The sequence below is a fragment of the Poromitra crassiceps genome, assembly GCF_964638095.1.
Source record: "Poromitra crassiceps genome assembly, chromosome: 11".
In the NCBI taxonomy this organism is placed as follows: Eukaryota; Metazoa; Chordata; class Actinopteri; order Beryciformes; family Melamphaidae; genus Poromitra; species Poromitra crassiceps.
The window spans coordinates 33,658,836-33,685,025 of NC_139643.1; the positions used below are offsets into that span (position 1 = coordinate 33,658,836).

The 26,190-nt window shown below is 44.0% G+C and overlaps 1 protein-coding gene across 1 annotated transcript in view; it reads left to right on the top strand.

The window, feature by feature from the left end:
• calcr (calcitonin receptor) overlaps positions 1–26,190 on the top strand; it is a gene marked incomplete at its 3' end in the record, with an annotated part of 73,535 nt that overhangs the window by 42,170 nt on the left and 5,175 nt on the right. Inside the window, exons 2-14 of the mRNA XM_083645783.1 lie at positions 94–159; positions 3,756–3,903; positions 5,185–5,292; positions 8,291–8,394; positions 8,875–9,028; positions 9,700–9,810; positions 11,033–11,145; positions 12,496–12,587; positions 15,543–15,669; positions 19,186–19,339; positions 21,297–21,357; positions 21,775–21,841; positions 22,124–22,342. Coding sequence (XP_083501909.1) covers positions 115–159; positions 3,756–3,903; positions 5,185–5,292; positions 8,291–8,394; positions 8,875–9,028; positions 9,700–9,810; positions 11,033–11,145; positions 12,496–12,587; positions 15,543–15,669; positions 19,186–19,339; positions 21,297–21,357; positions 21,775–21,841; positions 22,124–22,342 — 1,503 coding nt within the window. The 5' untranslated portion in view covers positions 94–114. The remainder of the gene's footprint in view (positions 1–93; positions 160–3,755; positions 3,904–5,184; positions 5,293–8,290; positions 8,395–8,874; positions 9,029–9,699; positions 9,811–11,032; positions 11,146–12,495; positions 12,588–15,542; positions 15,670–19,185; positions 19,340–21,296; positions 21,358–21,774; positions 21,842–22,123; positions 22,343–26,190) is intronic.

Genomic DNA, 26,190 nt, shown 5'->3' on the forward strand with positions numbered 1-26,190 from the left:
ATACATATTTGTTTATTCAGCCAACGGTGACAACCAATTTTGTGATATTTCATAGTTCTATGTTTATGTAATTGTCTTTTTTTGTCTCCATAGATTTGTCTGGCAGAGGAAGATATGACATTACCAAGCTCCCTCTGGGTCCTTTTGTCTTTCATGGTGGTAAGCTCACATATTGAATTGGAGGAATGCGACAGTAAACTTTTCTGAGGTACTGTTTCACATGTTACCCACCAGGTATTAAAGCAGCTACGAGGCACTTATGCCTCACATCTGACAATTACGGGCAATTGGCAATTACGTGCCTCACAAAAAACAACTGCACTTTATTAAGCTGATTAGGCACAATATTTGATTTGATTGATTTTATGAATTGATTTTATTTAAATTTTTCAAATGTTATGGGCAATTACGTGCAATTCTTCTATGTGCAATATACAGGATGTGTGCGTGTGTGGGTGTGTGTACCTTTTATTGCTGTATTATTTTAGTGATTTTAACACGATTTTAGCACGTGTGCAATTAGTGTTTCTAAATGTCTCTTCTGAGGGTATCGCATAGCGTCCGCCACGTGTACAGTACGTACGTGTGAAGCAGCGACGTCAACCTTATGCAGTAAATAACCTTATGCATGGCCTGCTGCGGCTTGAACAGCCCAGGGGGGAGACAGTGGGAGGAGCCTCGGTTTTCAGGAAATGCCGCGCGAACAGTACCGCTTTTGTCCACAGGTGTCGCAACAATAAACACAAAGTGAAAGTTCCCCGTAGCTGCTTTAATAATAATCTAATAATCTAATTTTAGTATTACTGTAAATTTACAGTAAATTAAGTAACTATAAATTGTTAATATGTTTTGGTCTGATGGTTCTCTATTCACCTTATTCTTTGCCCACACATGGACGCTTCCGCATTACGTCATTTCGTAATAGTATTTCCGTTTTGACTTGCCAAAAACCCCGCAGGCAAAATGGCTGCGCACACTCCCCTCCTAAAGTGGCAAAATTACTCCCCCATAAACTAACATATCTTGGCCAATACGTATGTAACATACAAAATAAAACAACCCGTAATATCTTAATTTTATGTAGAATGCAGAGGACATGTAACTGTTTAGTTAAACTTGCATTCCAGGAATATTGTGCTCTTAAGATGACGTTAGTGGAGTCGAGGCTGTTGCGTCCTGAAACCCACATAGGTTGCGTGCGATTCGAGGCGTAACCTATGTGCGTTTTAGCGTAACCTATGTGCGATTCGAAATAACGCATCCGAGATAGAAACGTTATGAATATAGCCACGTTATAAACAACTAACTAACGCTGGTGATCCGTATGGAAACAGTGTTACTCGAAATGGTTAAAAGTTATATCAATTTGGTCATTCAGTGGCATTTTACTGCCATATAACATAACTAACTAGTGGCTAATATTAGCCACAGAAGGCAACTAGCACTGAACCGGAAGAACAAATACGTTTGCGTGGAACGCGGAAGAGAGAAAAAGTGGGCGTGGTGAATAAGGTGAATACTCAGCAACTATCTAGAAGATTAATCTGAACTGGTAGTTCATGAAGACTTTAGAACTAATTGGCTCAGCTTGTTAATTACAAACTTGGATGACCCAAAAGATAGGATATGTCATCCATGACTGTGTGTGTCTATTTCCTTTAACACTGACCAATTTGAGGGGAAACCAATTACTGACGCACAATTTACGTTTAATCTTGATGTTGCTGTGGATGTCAAATGATATTATTACAGTATGCCTCATTGTGCTTTCAGACATTTGACATAATGTGCCATAAAATATCTGTCATATATTGTACAAGCTGGGACGTCTTAGTAGAGTAGTCATTATGTATGTCTATTGTCTATGTATATGTGTACTGCATTTATTATAGGGGGTGGGACTATAGATTGGGCAGTGTCCATCTATTTGTCACTAGGCTCGGGCCGATTCTTGATAATATTGAATATCACGATATTTCCCAAATATCGTGATTTTGACAATTTAATTTCAGAGGCTGTAGGCTGTACGTTTTATATTGAAAACTCAGACCCAAAAAGGATTGATACACTCAGTGAAATCATTTCTCCAAGGCTGCACGTTTGCATCTGGGAGACTGTTGCCAACATTGGTTGATGATGGACAGCATTTACCATGTTTTTCAAAACCGTACCCTTTTGAAACGGTACGGTTATCATAAGGAATTTTATCACGGCTATCATTAAAACCGGTTAACGTTACATCCCTACCAGGCTAGTCTCAGTGGGGGACAACGTGACGACTTGCTTACTTCCTTTTCTTAGGTTTTTCTCCAATAAAAGATCAGTGTGTTTCACGAGGCATTGTCCCTGATGAAAAACATTCGCTCCTCTATTCTTCTATGTCAATGTGAAATGGAAGTTCGTTATTTCACTTTCCTTCCCTGCTCAGCATCACGTTTGACACGAGGTGCTGCTGCCATGTGTCCCTGTCACATGTTTGATCCCAAATGTACAGTATCTGTATCTGCTCTGTTTTATGTTTCCGTGTTTTGTTCTTTGAGCACCAAAGAGGTCTTCTCCTCCAGATTCAGAGGGAGAAATGGAGTGTACAGTAATAGCTGAGGAGAAGCCTTTGCTTGAGGGGGTTTTGGAGAGAAAGAGGACAAGATGTTTCTTTTTTGTCAGTTCATCTGTTGATATTGGTGGTGGCCTGGTGGTCGTATGTATGACGTCATTTACTTCAATATTTGGAGTGACATCATATGTACGGCTGCTAAACTGCTACACGGGACATCAGCGTTCTGACAAAAGTGACTGAGGAAAGTCTCGCTTTTTCAGTGGTGTGCAGCCTTTTCCAGGCTTTGATCAGACAGGTAAGAGTGCCATGGTGTTCTGAGGAGAGGTCCCCTTCCATCTGCGAACGAGAACATGCCTGAAAATATCAGTGTGAGAAGAAAGAGAGACGGAGGTAGGAGGTTTGCATCCAAACTGTGATGAGGCTTATTGACAAACTTATTGAAATTCCTGTAAAATATTCCATAAAATACACATGGCACTTTTGAGTGACAGAGTTTTCAGCCCCAAAAAAGAGCCAGATACCGTAAGTTACATTAAAACAGGCTCTCCGAGCTGAATGAGAGGCGTCATCATCATCAGTTCACTGTGTCGCTGTTTGATGCGGCTTCCAGACACAAACAAAAGACCAGAGATAAGATTCATTTGGGGAAAATCGCCCCCGTAAGTTAATTCTTTTGTGAGCTCTCAATCACACTTTAATGAGTTACATGAATGATGAATGAGTGGCATTCCAAATCAGATTGAAATCCTTATCAAATCAGTGCTTTGAAACCGCTTCAGCAACTCTGCTTGTTCAATTTGAGATCGGAAGTGTGTGTAATCTCTTGTGCATTTAAATGTACATTTCATGCGGGGGTGCGTATCATTACACTAGCACGATAAAATTGCTGACATAAATCCAAAGGGAAAGATTACAAATGTAACCATGATCATCAGTGACAATATTTATGCAAAATCTTAATTTATTATAGTTCTCTAAGGGCAATGTGGCTCAGGGCACAAATCTACATGCACACACACACACGCACGCACGCACGCACGCACACACATGCACACACACACACACACACACGCACACACATGCACACGCACACACACACACACACACACACACACACACACACACACACACACACACACACACACACACACACACACACACACCAGTTAGTGAAAAGCATGCCCTGTTGTCTCCACAGGGCGGGGCGGCGGCCGGCACTGAGCCCACCGCAGACACATCACTCAGGCCCGGACACAGCGTAATGGAGAGCCAGAGCCAGGCGGTGAGCCAGGGTCAATACAAATGTCTTGAGCTGTCCAATGAAGACCACCCGCACAACAGAACCGGTGAGCGGCCCCAAATCACTTTAAGGCATCAGGGGAGGCAATTGGATGACGTCTGGGAGGGAGCATCACAGCTGTGATGACCGTTGCCACGTCAGCCGGCGGTTGGGGGTCAGAGAACTCTGTTGTTGTTCTTTTGAAAGGTAATGGCATTCTCGCCACCTGCGCGGTCAAAGCAATTGAGCTCTTAAGGCTTAGAACCTGCGGGGTGATAATCTCTATCACCGAGACGTGATGCTGCTCCCTGTTACTTCTGTGTTCCAGACCGCTGCTAGGTATATCAGCCCGTTGCTATAATGGTTGCTATGCCACGATCAGTCCTATCAATCCGGAGAAAGTCATTTGCGACACCCTGTGGCAAAAGAAAGTTAGCTAAAAGCCTGTTAAAATGGTGGCGGGGGACCACCTGGCCCCCAAACACCTCTCTTTTCGTTCGAAACATCCCAGACGAATCCACTCCAGGTATGTTGTTGTTTCTACCCAGCTGGTGTGTTAGCAGCATGCCCAAGATAACATTAGTCTAGCAAGTGTAACGTTAGCTTAATTGTCTCCAGGTGTGTCAATTGCAAAGTCCCGGCAAGAAGAAAACGTAGAGAGGAATGGGGACAAAACCATCAACATCAATATTTGAAAAGAAGTCCCATCCACCTTCTCTCACTTCACTATCAATGGAAATGTTCAGTTTAACCTGAACTAAGTGGACCCCTGGGAGTTGGAGTTAGACCCCTCCGCCCCCAGTCTAGAACATACAGTGGTCTCCAAAGCCTCACACATGAATTCATCATAAATCACTGATTATATCGCCAGTGATGTCACTCAGGCATCCAATGATGATGTCATCAGCGAGTCATCATTGCTCGAGTGACATCACATCATTAGGTAATTAGGGCAATCAATCTGCCCTAATTACCTAATTAAAACTGAAAAGAAAGATTCAGCCCCGATCACACGTAAAATGGCATAGCTGTGGCCAAACACAATTCTGCCGACACACAGACACTTTGCATTCTTATTATAGATAAGGATTATAACGATAAGTAGGCTAATCTTAACAAGGCTGCAGATGACGTTGTTATGGATGCCGTGCCAAAGAATCTAACAGACTATTTTTCTAGCAGAAGCAATAAAAATCATTTTTAAATCAACAAAACCATTTTTAAATCAATATTTTGTGTCAAATTATTGATTTCTTTTGTAAATAGCCGGGTAATTAGCATTTCCAATAATGACCGGCTCGCTGTACATGATCCCTTACTTATTAATGGCTGGCTTTCCTTCCTCCAGATGTGTACTGTAGTCACATGTGGGATGGCCTGTTGTGTTGGGAGGAGACCCCGGCCGGGACACACGTAACACAGAGCTGTCCAGGGTATCCCGAGCTGGATCCCACCGGTAAGAAAGGTTTGCACTTCTCTCATCAATCCAAGGCAACAAGACAGGTGAATCAAGAGAGGCTGATGGTTGAAAGGGTTTTCTGTGTAACCTTTCAATCCCAGGCAAGCCAGTCAGCACAATCAAACAATCCAATCTTCTGAATGGGCCATGGAAATGTCAAAGGTGATGTGATTGCATGCTACAAGGTCCACCATCGGGCATGGACCTGTAGGACCCTGTCTGGGAGGATTTGATAACATGTAATTCTGCTTGATCTTATACCAGATATTTCCATCACACAGAAGACTGTAATCAGGAACGGTTGCTCATAATTATTAGGCTCTGCTCTGAGGCTTCTAACATCTCATAATGTATGAAATGCACAGATTGTCATAATTGTGTGTAATATAATGTTGGAAAAATGCTAGATGCATAATGTAATCACATTTCCATGCTGAACGTCATCAGTAAGTGGCATGACATGACCAAATGTCAAATAGAAAATTCCTTATGGGAAGGATTTCCTTGCCAAATGCTACACTAACATACTAGGTTGACATCCACATTATAAGAGTGAAAGTATGTGATGAACTTTCTGCAAACCAAAGAGTTTAACTTTGCAGAGTAATAACTTACATAACATAACAACTTATTACATTATGTGCAAAAAGGTCACATGAAGTGGTACAATTTTCCCCACGCCACAGCTGAGGGCATCACAAATTTCACAAATCATTAATTTAATGTCAGTCAGTCAGTCATTCAGTCAGTCAGTCAGTCATTCAGTCAGTCAGTCAGTCAGTCAGTCAGTCAGTCAGTCAGTCATTCAGTCAGTCAGTCAGTCAGTCAGTCAGTCAGTCAGTCAGTCAGGTAACGCTCAGTGAAATGGCTTCTAGAGGGCATCTTTGACTAAGAGATGGGCTCCCATACAATGACATATTGGATCTCATACATTAAGCCACACTGTCCACATCTTCTGCTGTCCTGCAAACCTTAATGATAGGTAACATTATTACCTGTGGTATTTAAGTGGCGTTAGTGGAATTATTTAACAGAAAATTATGTTTGTTTGTTTGTTGTTTGATTAAAGCCCCAATCAGTAAGATTTTTGACATTTTTTACTGTAATATAACTGATTTTTAGTCACAGGACATGGTAGATTGACTTTTAATAGGGAGACCCTCGTCTTTATTTATCCCACACCGCCCTCCATTGGCCAGCACTGGGACTAAGCAGTTTGTCTGTCACGTCCCGTAGCAAGAAAAAAGAAAAAAAGAAAAGCATGCGCGCATGCGCTGTACAGCGGAAGCGCTGTGTTCATGAAAACGAGGAAGTAACTCGATTCGGATTTGCTACGAAAATGATGTTTCACGGAACTATGGATTATTATTTCATCACGTGGTGAGTACCCGATGTCACAACATGTACATAGAGCTTCTGGCGCTGTGTTTTGTTGACTTTGAACGGCGATATTGTTATCGATACTAATGCAGCAGAGGGCGCAGTGGAAAACTTACTGAATGGGGCTTTAAGTTTGAGTTTCTGTAGGTGGTGCTCTTTTCTTTGTCTGTTCAGCCATGGCATCGCTGTTCTTCTTCTGTTTCTTCCAAATAAACAGCAAGAGATGTATTTATGAAAATGTCATAGATTATTACTTTAGGTTTCCTTGGATTACATTATGTGCATGCATGTATTGTGCATGTATGTTACAGTATGGACAGTATTACAGTATTATTACATTATGAGTTAAAAGGCTTAACAAACCCTAGTTCAAGAGATCCAAGTTCAAGTTGGCTGTGATTTAGGAGATGCGACATGATGGAGAGGGAGCGGGCAAACGAGAGGAGGAGAAACAGAAGAAGTGCAGAGAGAAAAGAGGAGAGCAGAGGGATTACAAGAAAGAGGTGGAAGGCAGACAGAGAGATGGATGAGGAGAGAGAATATGACTGAGAGGAGAGGAGAAGGTGTTTGTCTACGGAGAGGCTCATAAAAAGATCTTCTCATAATGCTTCTAACGCTATGAGTCCCCCACGGCCGCATTCGGGGGAAGCTGATACTGCTGATATGAGGCTTCGGGGGAGACGTGCCGATGAGCTGATGAGCTGTCAGAGGAGGCGAGGCAGCTGCGCTAAGCTAAGGTGGCTGCTGTCAGGTGCAACGTTGTCTCACTCTTAGCCCAGTCAGGGATCTGCACGCGGCTTTCTGTTTGACATAACCAGCCAGCACCAGTGGCTCCTGCATTACATTACTGGCGTTCCTGGGGAAGCTAAGCAAGTCTAGCTGTGGAGATTCCTTGCATAGGAGACTGGTGCTGGAAGTGGTGTTGGAGGACCAGTAGGAGGTGCTCTTCCCTCTCGTCTGATAAATAATCTCCCCAATGCCCCAGGGCAGAGACAGGGGGACTCTGTCCTGTGAGTGAGCACCGTCCTTCGGATGAGACGTGAAACCGAGGTCCTGACTCTGTGGTCATTAAAGATCCCATCGCCACTCTTTGCAAGATAGGGCTGTAACCCTGGGTGTCCTAGGGGGGTGTGACCCTGGTGCCCTGGCTAAGTTCCCACACAGGTCTTCCTTCAATCATGGCCACCTCATCCCTTCAGTCATTGTTGTGAAGAGCTTTGAGTATCTAGAAAGGCGCAACGCAATACAAATGCAATCAATTATTCATTATTATTATTATTATGTCTGCCAGGTTGAATTAATCACAGTATAATGCTCAAATGCCAAGATTCAGGAGATGATGGATGCGTTTGACTCAAACTCGGACCTAAAAAAAAAGAGTAAAACATTTGTTGTTTATCATTCATTCTAAATGGCAGCGTGTGTCCGTATCAGAATTGTATATACATGCTGTAACGCTGTTAATAATGGCAGTGCAGTCTAAAGCCCCGCCCCCTTGCAGCCATTCAGCATTCATTATCTCAGGTGATGGATCCTGCTGAGGTCAAGCCGCCATTAGTAAGCGCCCGAAATCATATCAAGAGCAATTAATTACTCTGGACTTTTTTTTTTACAGGAAAAGTGACCAAATATTGTGACGAATGGGGTAATTGGGTCCAGAGTCCCTTCATTAATAAGACCGGCTCCACCTGTCTACCAGCTTCAGAGGACCAATTAAAGGTAATTGGAGAGTGACTGTTTTCCTGTAGGAACTCCAGTAGTAGAAGAAGCCGGACATCGATTATTCTGCCTAGACTTTTATGATATTGTATGTTTTGTTGTTGTTGTTTTTTGTTTTGTTGTTGTTTTTGCACGATCAAATAACACATTAGAGTATAGAACCATTCAGTGATGCAGAGATCACATCATTACAGACTGTTTGGTCTTCTCGGTCGTCTTTTCCGAACCTTTTTGGTATTTCTTCTTGGTCTTTCATAGGGCTGTATCTGCATCTGTACAACTGTGAGTGAGTGAGTGAGTGTGTGTGTGTGAGTGAGTGAGTGAGTGAGTGTGTGTGTGTGTGTGTGTGTGTGTGTGTGTGTGTGTGTGTGTGTGTGTGTGTGTGTGTGTGTGTGTGTGCGTGCGTGCGTGCGTGTGTGTGTGTCGCATGCATGTATAATGTTGACTTCACTAAAATATTCACAGAACACGACCCCCCAGCTTTCAGGGGACACTGCAGCAGAGCCCACCATTGTGGCGCAGGGCAGTCCCATGGTGAACCAAGAGGAAGAGGAGATCAAGAGGAGGAAGATCCTGGACGGCCAGTACAAATGCTACGAGAGAATGAATCGAGATCCACCTTATAACAAATCAGGTAGCGGACATGACGAGTGAAACCATCTCCGTGTGTTTGTGACTGTGCTCAGTAATAAACAAGCGCAAACATTTAAGCCACATCTCAGTGGTGTGGCCATTTGGCTTCATGGCACCACGCCCCCACCACCCACATGCCCCACCCCTCGAATCCTGACTCTCTACCACCTTCCTATCCTTAGCTATGACCCTTATTCCCTCCCTCCCCTCCCACCACCCACACCCCCCTAGCCACTCCCTATACTGTACCACCCCTCGAATCTCGACTCTCTACCGCCTTCCTATCCCTATCTATGGCCCCTTTTCCCCCCGCCCCCTTCCTTGAGCCCGCCCTCACACCACCCACACCCCCTAGACACTCCCCATACCACGCCTCGAATGGCGACTCTCTACCACCTTCCTATCCCTAGCTACGGCCCCTATTCCCTAGGCTCACTAAACGTCCATGAGTGAGTGACTGAGTGTCATGATGACTTTGCCATCCTCTGATCCCGGTGGTGCCCGCTGGCCCAGCGCCGTGGGAAAAACACATGAAGTCCAGCCCATTTCAACTTTCTATGTGATTTCTCGTGATTTCTATCATGGGGGATGGCATATTGTGGGAAACTGATGTACTGTACAGCACATTTACACACAGTTATCATCATGTTCTGTGTCCTGGTTGTGCTATAGGGCTGTACTGCAGTCGTAACTGGGACGGCTGGCTGTGCTGGGACGATACTCCGGGGGGAATCTACACCTCCCAGAACTGCCCCAATTATTTTGTCGACTTCGACTCCACAGGTGAGCGGGCGTCTCCGCTCTGCCGACGCCTTGTTAACCTCTCATGATAAATTCACGTCTGATCCTCTGTTGACTGTATTTAAAACGAGCATAAATATTCATAGCTTTGAGGATGAATAATTCATCATGTCTAATGGGACCAAGTTTTATGGAGTGTGTTCTGCACTCACTGAGCACTTTATTAGGAACATCACAGTAATACTGGGTAGGTATCAGCTTTCGGCTCAATGTCAACCGGCTACCAAACTGACGTCCGCCTCAAGGATCGATGTGTTCTGCATTCTGAGATGCTTTTCTGCTCACCATGTTGTTAGAGGTTATCTGAGTTACTGTTGCCTTTCTGTCAGCTCCAACCAGTCTGGCCATTCTCCTCTAACCTCTCTCATCCTCAAGGCGTTTCTTTCCATCCGCACAACTAGATGTTTCTGGTTTGTTGTTAATGGTTAGTTAATGCTTAATAAGCATGAACTAACCCTTAGTTACCCACCCTAACCCTAAACCATTAACGGTGGGGGGGCGCAGTGGCAGCGCTGTCGCCTCACGGCTAGGAGGTCCTGGGTTCAATTCCCGCCTGCGACGCTGCGGGCGCTGAGGGCGCCGTGTCCCCCCATGTCTTCAGTGCCTACTGCCAAGGTGGGCTATCTCCTGAAAGGGCCTTTTTGTGTGGAGTTTGTATGTTCTCCCCGTGCTCCACCGGGGTTCCACCATACAACATCGGTATGGACCCCTACTAAAAATATGCAGACGATCGTCACCCGTTTGATTCTCCTGGCTGCCCCCCGGAGGAGGGCATGCCATGTCTGTGTCAAAACCAGCAGTGTGTGTGGCCCTGCTACATGCATGGGTTGTAACGGGCGTCATGTGACAATAAAAGACTGGCTTTTCCGTCCGGAAAACCTTAACCATAACCTTAACCCTAACCATTAACTATTACATAATAGGGTTAGGGTTAGGGTTACATTAAAACACAATTGGTAAATTATTACTAGACACAGTAGTGAACTTATTTATGTACCCTTATTGTGTTACCCGAATGGGTAATGTGAACATGACCTGAAGCTGCTGACCGGTGTCGACATGATCTTGTGCATTGCAGTGCTGCCACATGATTGGCTGATTGGATAGTTTCATAAATAAGCAGCTATACAGGTGTTGCTAATACAGTGCTTGGTGAGTATATACTGTATATATATTTAGCACTTGATTGTTCGTTTTATTTCAGAAAAGGCGACTAAGTATTGCGGGGAGACTGGCCAGTGGTTTCGCCACCCGGATACCAACAGGACTTGGTCCAACTATACACTCTGCAATGCAAACACTAAGGAGAAGTTAAGGGTAATGTATCATGGATGAAGGAGCCATCCATCATATAGACTGTAACGATGACGCATGTCAGCAGGAGTAAGGTGTGAGAACAATGTGAATGGGCATTTTTGCTTTAGCTGCCCAGAAATGTATTCGCAAGAACCATTAGTCAATGGTATTCCTATAGCCGAAACAGATGCACTGATCCCTCATATAGAATACCTCGGAAAGATTTAGTGATGGAAAGGAACATCAAATGCAAAGGATGAGAGCAAACTGTCTGAAGTTTCAGATGTTTGAGCTGTTTTACAGTTTGATTTCTGGCACGTCTCTCACATTATAGCCTACTGCAGGTTTACTTGCAAGGTTGCATGGGTTGCAAGTTTAGTTTCAAAATGTATTTTTGTTACAGATTACTCCCTAGCTGCTTACAGCTTTAATTAGTAATGACATTCAGTAACATTATCACTTCGCTGCCATTACATTTGGATTAGCCTACTTTGCTTCAATTGTTATTATATATATATATTTCAATAATGAGAGACTAATAAAAAGTATAACAAGCTTTAATGATACAACAAATTAATTTTGGCGTATGACTCCATGATATGATGACGCTCTCCTGAGATGATGAGAGGGCGTCGTCAGTGAAGAATAGGATAGGAAATCCCCCATAGGGAATTCTTCAATCAGGAGTCATGACCGATGGTGGTGGTCAGGGGAGGAGGTGGGGCGAAAACAACTGCTTCAGCGATGATGATCAGCAACTGAGAATGACATGGCACATACACAGCACATAGCAAACAGAGTAAAACATGGACTCTGATATACTACGCTGATTAGGTGATTGGGATCAGCTGGAGAGGAATACCTTGGGCTGATTGGTTATTGCCACATGTGTGGTAAACTGTGAATGGGTGAGGAGACAGCATCAGAGAAAGGGGGCGAGCCTAACAATGAATGGGTTATACATCCTCAAAAAAGGGGGCGTGCACTGTGATATGACGAACTGGGCATTGGCTGTTAAGTAGTCTACATTATTGAAAATAGTCCAAGACATCATATATATATATATATATATATTTATTTATTTTTTATAGTGGGGGATAGTGGGGGGGGGGGGGGGGGGGCCACTGGCTTGGACCTTTTCAGGGGCACAGACATTTCTGTGGGCAGCCCTGTTTGTACCCATTACCAATTCATGTTCCCTTCTTATGTCATCCATATAATTTGATTGATCTCTTTTCATTCTTTCTCTTATCTTGTTTGATTGTAAGTTTGTCCGAGCGGAACAATAAAAACGATATTGATCAGATTACTGTATTCCTGTCTCATGTAATCTGCTGTCACTCAGTCCTGCTTCTTTGTGTGTTTTTACAGTTAGCGTACATCTTCTATTATATGGCGATTGTGGGCCATGCTTTGTCCATAGCCTCCCTGCTCATCTCTCTGTCCATCTTCTTCTACTTCAGGTAATGGATACAATGTGCCTTTGACTATTAGTACTGTGAGGATTATTTGCATGTCAGTACTCATGATTCTGCTTGTCATGGCAATCAGGGTGAAATTGTTCTAGATTATGAGTATTAGAATGTAAGTGGAATGGTTCTGATGATCTTGCTACATGTATGTGATGAAAATGGCTGATACAGTACAGTATAATACTCATGTTTTAATGCAGAATATGATTCATCTCTCTAAATGGATGGTAGATCGTTAAATTTGCTGTCCTATTCTTTCGTTATTCTGTTTCGTTTTTGTATGCATTCCTTTTACAGTAATGAGAAAATTTTTACAATCTTCACTGCAGCAGTGCTGTCATAAAGTAATGCCATCTACAACTATTTCTGTTGTATCACTAAATGTCATTTATATACAACTTCATTGCCACGGAATGCTTTAAGCAGTTAGATAACATCCCCTTAATTTCACGCCATCTTGGTTTGCTCGTGCTGCATATTAATCTCATGGATATTTAGGATTCAAAACTGAGGAGCTGTGAATTCCAACGCATGGAGGAATAGGTTGTTTATCTTATTGGAAGCATGAGCTTCATCGACTGCTTCATCTTGGAGGGGGAATGTGTGCAATTCATTAAGATACGGCTGCTGAATTTCAATTAGATAAGGGTTCAACATTTCAAAGAGGATAAGAGGAAGGGGAGAGAATATTTCCCTAAAGTCTATGACATTTGGAAAAGCTGACAAATACTACTAATATAAAGGGAAAAAGTTAGCAAACGATAGCAAGTCTATGCCTTGCGGGTACTTTAACTTTATTTTAGCTCTGGGAAGCAAGGAGGTTAGTTAATCACCAGTATTTTTAATGGCACAAATTTTACAGTTCCACTCAGTCCGTTATCTTTGGAGGAGAAATTCTGAAGATGGGGCCTTGGGGAGAAAAATCCAACTTTATGTACCGTAACAATATTTGGGAGCGTTGCTTTTTTGGCCCAGTAGCCAGTGTGAAAACACTTGAGTTGTGAAAGTGGATGTGTTGGATGAACAGTGAGGGTGTTGACCTCCTACGAGCAGCTGTTGACCAGAGCAGATCTTCTACATGGACCCTCACTCTGATGCAAAGCTTTATACCCACTCATAAATCGACTTGTGACGTTTAGTGCAGGTGCATCATTGCACATCTCAGGGCTGACTGAGTCCCACAACAAGAGTCAACTCTTAACTCAGCTGCACAGCAGTTCACCAGGACATTCATTCATTCACTCATTCACTCACTCGCCCTAAGATCAAGATCAATAAACTGACAAAGTCATGATTTCCAAAGAACACAGGGTTTGTTTGGTTTTTTTTCTTTTGTTTTTGTTGTTTTACGCTAACCATATTTATAGTGTGATCTCTTAATGTTGTATTATAAGATCCAGATGTGAAGTTTACAGTGGTATGTGATGACGGTGTAGCCTACAGCTGCACGCTTCTATTATTTACAACTCTACATCAACACTGTCACGATCCGCAGATAAAAAACATTCCGGCTTGCCGTGGAAAAACAGGAGTCGGCTGAAACATAGCGCGTATCTCAGGAGATTAGGACCTGTCACAGTCCGTACTGCATTACGCTGCTGTAAGGGTGCTGCTGCCGCTGTTCTGACATCCCCTCTCAGATAAAGGCACCATATATATAAGTACTCAGCAGCTCCCTCCCGCATTTCCTTTCATGTCAGAGGCTGAAAAGAAACAGGGGCTGTTTCTTTTTGGCCCGGAGCTAACCACGGTGGCGTCTGAAGGGCTTGATGAGGTGCGGTTGTATAATGTTGTTTCGCTCAAGGCGGCGGAAAATTGGTGCTGTTCCTGTTTTCTTCATGGATCTCCTGGGCTTTTATGAGTCAACACGAGATAAAACTGAATCCTTGTAGTACAACTGGTAACATTATTTCCTCTCACATTTATAGGATTTCCAGGCTGTATGCAATATGTTTGGCACAAGGTGGTTTCATTCAGCTGCATGGGGTATGGCGAGGGGGATGAACTCACATCAAACACAGTTGTGTATGACTGCTGGCTGTCAGAGCGTGTGCTGCCAATGAAATGAATGCATTAGTTAACCATCACCAAGAATAAAGCTACTGGATATTAATTACATGTAATGATTTTTGATGGCAACCGTTGTTTTCACTTATTGGTCAAGCGATTCTTTACGCAGTTCATTCTGATTGATCAACCAACGTAATGAGCAGGCACCCTTGGGATCCATTATTTGACAGCGTCTCTCAATTGCATTTAGATACAAGCCCACCGTCCAGACAGAGCCGAGCAGCATCTGACAACCTCATTAAACTATTAGAAGCCAGGAAAGCCTTTCCCCGTCTTGTGGTTGGTTTTTCGACCTGTTTACTGCATCAGTGCTGTTTCTCTGATGATATATTTTTATGCGGCAGTTTTTATTGCAAATCTTGCGGAAGTTATTCATCAATTTGAGTTAAAAAAAAAAAAAATTTAAGCAATGCAGGTTTTCAAAATGACTTCTGAGCTCTTTCTCAGAGTTATTGTGATGGAGAAATTATTATTTGGGTTTGAATTACAATGTCAGTCAGTTGTAATAATAAGGAATAAAATGTTGTACTGACAGTATGTGAGTAATGAGGGTAATTGGAATGCCAAAAACCTGTAATAAAACTTATATACCCATTAACCCTTATTAAAAGGAACACCCAAAAATGAAAATTCTGTCATCATCTACTCACCCTCATGCCAGTTGAATCACAGGTGAAGTTTGCCCATAGTTGCCAGCACGACTTCCAGAGAAAACCAGTCACCATTGACTTTAGTTGTACTTTAGAATTGTAATTTTTGGCTGTACACACTCCACATAGACACATAGTTCTGACTCATGTAACTGTTTTGAGTGAAGCGCTGCTGTGAAAGTGTTTTGATGGCATGTCAACAGTTTGCGTGTCTGCTCGCACACAGGAGTCTGAGCTGCCAGAGGATCACACTGCATAAGAACCTCTTCTGCTCCTACGTGCTCAACTCCGCCCTCACACTCGTCTACCTCGTCGCTGTGGTCAACAACCCCGAGGAGGTGAACAAGAACCCGGTGAGTACAGCCTCTGTGCGCTGTTTTCCTCCATGACTATGAATAGAGAGGCAAAGTGAACGTCACTTCCTGCTTCAGCACTGTACCAGATTTTCTTCCACAATTTATTTTCCCATAGACATTTCGTAAAATGCTTATAAAAATAGTTTTACTTGGTCAAAACAAATGGTTCAGCTATATTTAGAATCGGGAGAGACCATAGAACACCGGGGAGAAAAATCTTTAAATCGTTTTTTTTTAAACATTTTGGTCTGAGTGAAATGTTATGGGATCTCTCCTGTTTCTAAATATATCTGAACCGTTTGGTTCGAACAAGTAAAACAATTTATATACGCATTTTACGAAATGTATGTGGGAAAATAAATGGTGTATGGAAATCTCTGGTACAGTGCTGAAGCAGGAAGCGACGTTCCACTTTGGCTGTCTATAGCCACCGCACAGATTTGGGGCTACTATCCGGATGGAAAGTCCTGCTCTTACAACAACATATTAATTTATGAGACAGATACCATTTAATAGAATGTTGTATGAAGGACACGAGCAGCTCCACTGTTATTTCTTAAAATGAGACACAGATGCGTTCATAATTTTACTCTGAGTAAAACATGAGGGGAAGATGATGTACCGTACTATGCATGCTAATTTCTTCTGCGGACTCCTTTGTAATTCAAGCGTGTGCGAGACAACGCCATCACAAATAAATTAAAATCAAGGTGGCCGCCCATATTTTAAATATGAAAACTTACAGAACAGGCCGCCATTTTAAGAACCTATAAATTACGTCTTACCTCACGGTGCCGTATCTTGACAGTATCGCCAGACATTGCCCAGAGCTGTTGCTCTCTTCGCTCTTCCAGATTCGCAGAGGAGCCACGCTGAGTTTCAGATGTGGATTCTTTGAAAACTCCAGGTCCACATTAGGGTGAAGATGATAAATCTGCCTCCGAGGAATGCCTTGCTATCAGGAATGGACATAAATTCATGTGCTACTACTTACTTTTCAAGGAACACTCCTTGTTTTTTAAATTCTATAACGAAATCAAAATAATTAAAATAGCTGTTGACTTGGTCTGTCTTGTAGTTTTTAGAGAATCTTCTTCTCTATACTTATGTAGACTGGAATAAATGAAAGGGTAACTGAAAGCTCAGAATAAAACGCTCTTAAAATCCAAGTTTATAATACATGTATGTGGTAAACTGGTAGTTTATTAAAACTAGAAATACTGCGCCCGCCGAGCGGAACGCCTTATTATAGTGACTGAGATCTTTGAAAAATGGAATCAGAATAGTCCACGATCAGCTTTCACAATCAGAGGCCCTCATCTTTAAAAAAAAATTGAATGTGTGAAACGAAGCAACAACTATAAAAAGGCAAAAAGGAAAAAAAAGAGGAAGAACTTCAGATGATCAAAGTGACACAACAACACACAGGAGTGTCAAAGTTGGCTCTCTCACATACAATCCCGTTAGCCCCTGCTTGCTTTGTACTGGTGCAAGGCGTCTTTGGCCGTACAAAGTATACGAAGCGTTTTGGAGACAGAGGAAGGAGGAGAAGACAGAGGAAGGAGACTCCATCTGGATCTGGACTTCATCCATTCCCCGACCGAGCCGCCGCTTTCATGCAGTCACGTTCCCCAAATCTACCTGGCACGTCCTCACTGCACTATTTATTCAGATCCCCCCGATCCAGATGTCTCCAAGAAGCAGCGAGCTGGAACCACAGCCCTCAGCATCAACGTGAGGATAGATAGATAGATAGATATATATTATTGTGCAGTGGCTCCTTTTCAAGTCTCTCCTCGCCTTCTGTCAGAAGGTTTGTTTTGAAGCTGACACTTTCAGATGTAGCGCTGCGCTGTCTATTCGGGCGAACACACTGCTGCACGTCAAAACAAAATCGGTCGCCACGGCCCCGGTTCCTAAAGAGGAAGGAGAAAAGTATGCAAACCATGGTTGGTTGAGTTTCACTCACATGTGTCTTTTGAGGAACATTTTGAAGTTTTGCACTGCCAAGGTTAGACTTATGGGCTTGTGTTCGGTGTTGGTGATTTAGAGCCGGTGGATTTTGGTGGAGATTTGCTCTCTCAGAGAAAACACGCTCTGTCTCATTCTATTTGGTGTGATGATAGGGAGCCTGATTTGGCCTGCCTGCAGTGTGGGGGAGTGAATCCCCGAAGCTTAGGTCAAACCAGGGAGGCTGAAGGCATGAGAAGCGCCTACGCATTCTATAGCCACTTGATTTGCAAGCCAGACAAATATCTGTAATGTAAATGTAATAGCAGCTGTGGCCAAGTCAGGAGTAGTTGAATTAAAGTGGAACGCAATAAAGTGTGAAACAAGAAGGATTCAGGCTCCAAAATGAGTGAACTAACTCTCGGCACATTCAGAAATATCAGAGGGCTCTGGACTCTGTTTCAGCAGAGATTCCTGCAGAAGAAAGGGAGAGATGGGGGACGAGAAGAAGAGACATGTGGCTAATGGTTTAGAAGTGAACGATTGACATGTCTTTTTAGCTGTGTAAGAAGACCTCTGGGACATTAGCCTAGCAGCTAATAGCAATGCCAGTATCTTTGAATTATATCTGCACACATGCTCTTGGACACACGGCTGGGAACCAGGAATTTCAACGTGAATGAGCCAGCGGGTGGCGCCACAGCGAATCTCTATCATACAAAATGTTCTTCCTTTTGTGTTCTCGTTACGTGAAACGAATTAAATCAATACTTTAGTCAGCATAATAACTATGAAATAATGACAATACTACTGCTACAATAATATAACTATCTCCAATTACGGTAAATACTGCATTGCTACGAGACGAGAATGTATTTCAATTACAATATCACTTACAGTAAGTCACAGCTTTACGTCGACAAATGAAAATAATAACTCATTCAAAGGAGCAGAATACATAATGACACACATTGTCATGGTATATTATTGGATATATAAATAGAAATGCATAATTACTGTGTAGGAAAGCATAGGCATAATGCCTTTTCCTTCTTTGTTCCTAGCATGAAATGAGACAAACACAATTAGAGCATTAAGAAAAACATCATTGTACCGGTTTTAGTTGTTATTTTTCCACATATCCAGCGGGGGGGGGGGGGGGGGGGGGGTTCAGTTCACCTCCTGAGGGGGTAAATGAATGAACATCCTCTTCCCTGGAAAGGGTAATAGTGGCTAATGATTTTGTTCCCTGGTTGGAGAAACAGTCTGTGTTTCCTGCAAAACACTTTGATTTTTCTTGTCTCCAGCTGAGCCACTATTACAAGTGGTTAAATGTAGTCTAGATTGATAGACAGACAGACAGACAGACAGACAGACAGACAGACAGACAGACAGACAGACAGACAGACAGATAGATAGATAGATAGATAGATAGATTGTTTGATTGATTGATTGATTGATTGATTGATTGATTGATTGATTGATTTGATCGATCGATCGATCATCTATTGATCGATCGATCTGTAACCCCTGTGTGTGTCCTGTGTCTTCACCTCTCTGCAGGTTGGCTGTAAGGTGTTGCACTTCTTCCACATGTACATGCTGGGCTGCAACTATTTCTGGATGCTCTGTGAAGGCATCTACCTGCACACGCTCATCGTGGTGGCCGTGTTTGCCGAGGAGCAGCACCTGCACTGGTACTACCTCCTGGGCTGGGGTGAGTCACTGCGTCCCACATGACATCTGATCAAAGCACCGCTCCCTGTGGCACCTCTGTTTGTGTCAGGGAGCTGAGTCAACACCAGGCTCTGAGGCTCCTGCTAAACTGCCAGCTGCTGACAGCTTCTTCCTTGGGAACTTGGGTATTGTGCTTTGGGCTGCAAAATATTTCTTATGTCATTTAGTAGCTTTGGATTGTACTTGACTCCTCCACCGTCTCCCATCATTACTCTTCATATTTCATCGCACTCTGTTCAGCTGGACTCAGAAAGAACCATGCCAGCTCAGAAATAAATTGTTGAGAAGCCATTCAGCCTGGTGACAAGATGGGACCCTAATCATCTGATCCTCGTATGTCAACCTGGACACGCTGACAGCTTTATTGGTCCCTGTGTCGCTTAGTGCCGTGCCTAGCTGTCCTGTTTTTGACCTGGAATGATGGGAGCGGTCTGTCCGATAAAGTCGACAATAACCGTGCAGAAGGTGGTGGTCCTTGTGGCTGGTGTCTATACTGATCAGACGGTGGTGGTCCTTTAGGCTGGTGTCTATAAAGTGGACTAACCGAGCAGACGGTGGTGGTCCTTGAGGCTGGTGTCTATCATGTGAGCAGACGGTGGTGGTCCTTGAGGCTGGTGTCAATACTGAGCAGACAGTGGTGGTCCTTGAGGCTGGTGTCTATCATGTGAGCAGACGGTGGTGGTCCTTCAGGCTGGTGCCTATCATGTGAGCAGACGGTGGTGGTCCTTGAGGCTGGTGTCTATACTGAGCAGACAGTGGTGGTCCTTGAGGCTGGTGTCTATCATGTGAGCAGATGGTGGTGGTCCTTGAGGCTGGTGTCTATCATGTGAGCAGACGGTGGTGGTCCTTGAGGCTTGTGCCTAACATGTGAGCAGACGGTGGTGGTCCTTGAGGCTGGTGTCTATCATGTGAGCAGACGGTGGTGGTCTTTGAGGCTGGTGCCTAACATGTGAGCAGATGGTGGTGGTCCTTGAGGCTGGTGCCTATCATGTGAGCAGACGGTGGTGGTCCTTGAGGCTGGTGCCTATCATGTGAGCAGACGGTGGTGGTCCTTCAGGCTGGGGCCTATCATGTGAACAGACGGTGGTGGTCCTTGAGGCTGGTGCCTAACATGTGAGCAGACGGTGGTGGTCCTTGAGGCTGGTGTCTATCATGTGAGCAGACAGTGGTGGTCCTTGAGGCTGGTGCCTAACGTGAGCAGACGGTGGTGGTCCTTGAGGCTGGTGTCTATCATGTGAGCAGACGGTGGTGGTCCTTGAGGCTGGTGTCTATCATGTGAGCAGACGGTGGTGGTCCTTGAGGCTTGTGCCTAACATGTGAGCAGACGGTGGTGGTCCTTGAGGCTGGTGTCTATCATGTGAGCAGACGGTGGTGGTCCTTGAGGCTGGTGTCTATCATGTGAGCAGACGGTGGTGGTCCTTGAGGCTGGCCGTCGGTCATGTGCGCTCTGTGTGGATGGAGGAGAGCCAGTCAGTTCGTGAGGTCCATCTGGGGCTGGTATGCTGCAGGGCCTCATTGCCGTCTGAAAATGGAGCATGCACGCATTCATGCATGTTTATATGCCCGGGCTAAAATTAAAAAGCTAATAGGGTTATCAAAGGAAATTGTCCATGTGGTGCTGTGAGGCTTGGAACAATAGAATTAGCTTGTTAAAATGAGGATGGATGACCTGGTTTAACAAAGTTGGTCCTCTGTTTATATTGCAGCTTTTCCAAGAATGTAGCCTATCTATACCTGTCAAAAGATGTTGTTGTATTTTGATGCTGCAACTTTCTTAAACAATAATAATAGTGAAAGACTAATTAATTTGATGAGGAAGTGTCAGACCAACATGTGACAACGGACAACGTTTTTCAATAACATGATCAACAAAATAGATTTTAGTCAATTCATTTGAGACCTCATATGGCTGCCATCTTTTTTTTTTCCTGTCCAAGGATTTCCCTTGGTGCCAGCGTCCATCCACGCTGTGGCCAGAAAGGAGTATTTTGACGACAAGTGAGTAATGTTCCAAAACCTTCTGCAAATAAACAGGAGGTGTTTATACACGTGCTTGTCTGTGCGTGACAGAGAATGAGAGTATGCAAATCCACGTGCATGTGTGTGTGTGTATGTGTGTGTGCGTGTGTGTGTGTGTGTGCGCGTGCGTGCGTGCATGTGTATGTGTGTGCGTGTGTATGTGTGTGTATGCGTATGATGCGTATGTGTGTGTGTGTGTGTGTATGTGCGTACGTGTGTGCGTGTGTGTATGTGTGTGTGTGTGTGTGTGTGTATGCGTGTGTGTGTGTGTGTGTGTGTATGCGTGCGTGCGTGCGTGCGTATGTGTGTGTGTGTGCGCGTGCATGCGTGCGTGCATGCGTGTGTTTTGGGCAGTAGCAGTGGACAGTACTGGCTGGTCTGTTTTTCCTTCTGCAGCTGTTGGATGAGTGTGGAGACCCATCTGCTCTACGTGGTCCATGGTCCTATAATGGCAGCACTTCTTGTAAGTCAGTTCAGCTCTGACGCTAACTCTGCTTAATTCACTGTTCGCTAAAACACTTTGGATAGTCCGCCTACAGAGAGTCGACAGAGTATTTTGTAACATTTCATATTAGTTGACTTGAGTAATTTTCCATTCATTTTGATGAATGAGGTCAGAGGTCATTTCAAGTTTCAGATATTCAGTGACTGAAAATCTAATCACGGAAGTCATTTTGTAGTAAGTCTATACAAAATGTGTCAGATTTGTTGGGCATGCATTCTTATTGGTTGTATTTTCCCTCAGGTGAACCTGTTCTTCTTGCTGAACATTGTAAGAGTGTTGGTGACCAAGCTGAGGGACACCCACCGGGCGGAGTCCAACATGTACATGAAGGCAGTGAGAGCCACCCTGATCCTGGTGCCGCTGCTCGGAATACAGTTTGTCATCTTTCCCTGGAGACCAGAGAGCCGTCTGGCAGGAGAAGTCTTCGACTACATCATGCACATACTCATGCACTACCAGGTAGGCACTTTATCAAACTACCAGATAGGCACTTTATCTAACTACCAGGTAGGCACTTTATCTAACTACCAGGTAGGCACATTATCTAACTACCTGGTAGGCACATTATCTAACTACCAGGTAGGCACTTTATCTAACTACCAGGTAGGCACATTATCTAACTACCAGGTAGGCACTTTACTAACTACCAGGTAGGCACTTTATCTAACTACCAGGTAGGCACATTATCTAACTACCTGGTAGACACATTATCTAACTACCTGGTAGACACATTATCTAACTACCAGGTAGGCACTTTACTAACTACCAGGTAGGCACTTTATCTAACTACCAGATAGGCACTTTACTAACTACCAGGTAGGCACTTTATCTAACTACCAGGTAGGCACTTTATCTAACTACCAGGTAGGCACATTATCTAACTACCTGGTAGGCACTTTATCTAACTACCAGGTAGGCACTTTACTAACTACCAGGTAGGCACATTATCTAACTACCAGGTAGGCACTTTATCTAACTACCAGGTAGGCACTTTACTAACTACCAGGTAGGCACTTTATCTAACTACCAGGTAGGCACTTTATCTAACTACCAGGTAGGCACTTTATCAAACTACCAGGTAGGCACTTTATCTAACTACCAGGTAGGCACATTATCTAACTACCAGGTAGGCACTTTACTAACTACCAGGTAGGCACATTATCTAACTACCAGGTAGGCACTTTATCTAACTACCAGGTAGGCACTTTACTAACTACCAGATAGGCACTTTATCTAACTACCAGGTAGGCACTTTACTAACTACCAGGTAGGCACTTTACTAACTACCAGGTAGGCACTTTATCTAACTACCAGGTAGGCACTTTACTAACTACCAGGTAGGCACATTATCTAACTACCAGGTAGGCACTTTATCTAACTACCAGGTAGGCACATTATCTAACTACCTGGTAGGCACTTTATCTAACTACCAGGTAGGCACATTATCTAACTACCTGGTAGGCACTTTACTAACTACCAGGTAGGCACATTATCTAACTACCAGGTAGGCACTTTACTAACTACCAGGTAGGCACATTATCTAACTACCAGGTAGGCACTTTATCTAACTACCAGGTTGGCACATTATCTAACTACCTGGTAGACACTTTATCTAACTACCAGGTAGGCACATTATCTAACTACCTGGTAGGCACTTTACTAACTACCAGGTAGGCACATTATCTAACTAACTGGTAGGCACTTTACTAACTACCAGGTAGGCACATTATCTAACTACCTGGTAGGCACTTTATCTAACTATCAGGTAGGCACATTATCTAACTACCTGGTAGGCACTTTACTAACTACCAGGTAGGCACATTACTAACTACCAGGTAGGCACATTATCTAACTACCTGGTAGGCACATTACAAACTACCAGGTAGGCACATTATCTAACTACCAGGTAGGCACTTTATCTAACTACCAGGTAGGCACATTATCTAACTACCTGGTAGGCACTTTACTAACTACCAGGTAGGCACATTATCTAACTACCTGGTAGGCACTTTACTAACTACCTGGTAGGCACATTACTAACTACCAGGTAGGCACATTATCTAACTACCTGGTAGGCACATTACTAACTACCAGGTAGGCACATTATCTAACTACCTGGTAGGCACTTTACTAACTACCAGGTAGGCACATTACTAACTACCAGGTAGGCACATTATCTAACTACCTGGTAGGCACATTACTAACTACCAGGTAGGCACATTATCTAACTACCAGGTAGGCACTTTATCTAACTACCAGGTAGGCACTTTACTAACTACCAGGTAGGCACATTATCTAACTACCAGGTAGGCACTTTATCTAACTACCAGGTAGGCACTTTACTAACTACCAGGTAGGCACATTATCTAACTACCTGGTAGGCACATTACTAACTACCAGGTAGGCACATTATCTAACTACCTGGTAGGCACTTTACTAACTACCAGGTAGGCACATTATCTAACTACCTGGCAGGCACTTTATCTAACTACCAGGTAGGTTCTTTATCTAACTACCAGGTAGGTTCTTTAAATTCTCTTCAATAATGAGAGACTAGAAGGAAAGTACAATAAACTTTAATGATGAAACAAACAACACTCCTCTGAGACATGAGGAGGGCATCAGAGATTTATAGGATAGAGAACCCCCATAGGGAGTTCTATTGGAGCCATGACATTGGTGGTGTTCAGGGGAGGAGGTGGGGTGAATCGACTGCTACACAGGATTTCAGCAGCTATGGGTGACACACAAGGTGAGTTACAATTTTGCAGAATACGAGAAGACTGATTTTAGGTGATTGGCCAGCAGCCAAAGAGAGGGAAAGCGTGGGAGACATTGATTGGACAGGGATAAAGGGGGCGTGCATATTTATGAATGGCTGATGTAACCTGAACAGGGCATTGCTGCAGGGGGAGAGAGAGATGAATGGAAAGGAACAATGGATTAGTGAATGGGATGGTTAATCAGACATTGACTAGAGAAGTAGTCTTCATTATTGAAAACAGTCTAAACCGACCTATTAAAGTTTTTCGCTGGCATCGAGTTTACATACAAAGTCAATGTAAACGAGCGATTGAGCATATATTCGCCCGGGAGAAAAATCGCTGGGCGTCCAGAGACAGAGCGATAGGGCGAAAATTTGCTCGTCGCCCGAGATGAAATATCCCAACTCGAGCGAAATTTCGCTGGCATCAGTCGCTCGCTGTGAGAGTGAGTCAAGGATCACACTGGCTTGGAACAAACCGCTGGTTTATTGTGTGGCAACAAACCGCATTGACAGCTGATTGACAGGCTGACAGCTGACATGAAGTGAAGTCTGTACTACCGGTATGCGATATTTTTTTTCCCATGATGGCGAAGGCTAGGCATGACCCGCCCCTCTCTGCCTCTGATTGGCTGACTGTACTCGGCTGCTCCCACCTTCTTTCCAGGCGAGCCAGAAGTATCTCAAACGTGAGCAGCAGGTGCAAAACAATCATTAAATCAACAAGCATGAGAGACTTCATTATATGGAACGTTACAATTGCAGACCCTATATCTGAGTTATTTAGGCCTACTTAGCCTATTGCACAGACGGGTAATTTTTTCTTGTCATTCCAAATTTAATCACATTGATGCTCTGATTAACTCATTGAGTGCCAAGGACGAGTATGTTCGTCAATTGGTTTAGTAACGTAGAGTGCCAAGGACGAGTATGTTCGTCAATTGCGTTTTTTGATGGTGGGACGTGGATCTAAGCCTCTTACATCGCCTCTTACAATATGGGAGCTATTGAATGTGTATAACCTATTTTACAGAACCCTTAGGTGGCGACAGTGCTCTCCAGATTACAGAAAGGTGAGGAAAAAACAAAGAAGAAGTCGTTGGGGAAACGGAAATCGCATCGCATCCGTATGCATCGATATGCATGAAGCATAACGTTAGCTGTGCCTGCAGCAGCCAATCTGCTGCCACAATTGAGCCCCTCCGTGTCCGTTGCGACAGCCCATCCGCATGATCAGCCGTGGAGTTGTTATTATTCTCAACTGGGAGCGTGGGAGCCGGTGACAAACACACGCGGAACGCTGTAAAAAAGCTGGATGTAGCGCACGCTTCACTGTGCACAGCAAACGCAGCAGAAAGCCACCAGAGACACTCCCACGGAGGTGGGGTTTGCAGTTGAGGCGGGGGGGGGGGGGGGGGGGGGGGGGGGCACGCAGAGCAGCACACAACACCCAGACAGACCCAGACAGCAGGACAGGATTGGCAAACGCAAGCCAGAATATCCGATGCCCACCAGTAGCAAATCAAGACCAGCAAGAAGCTGC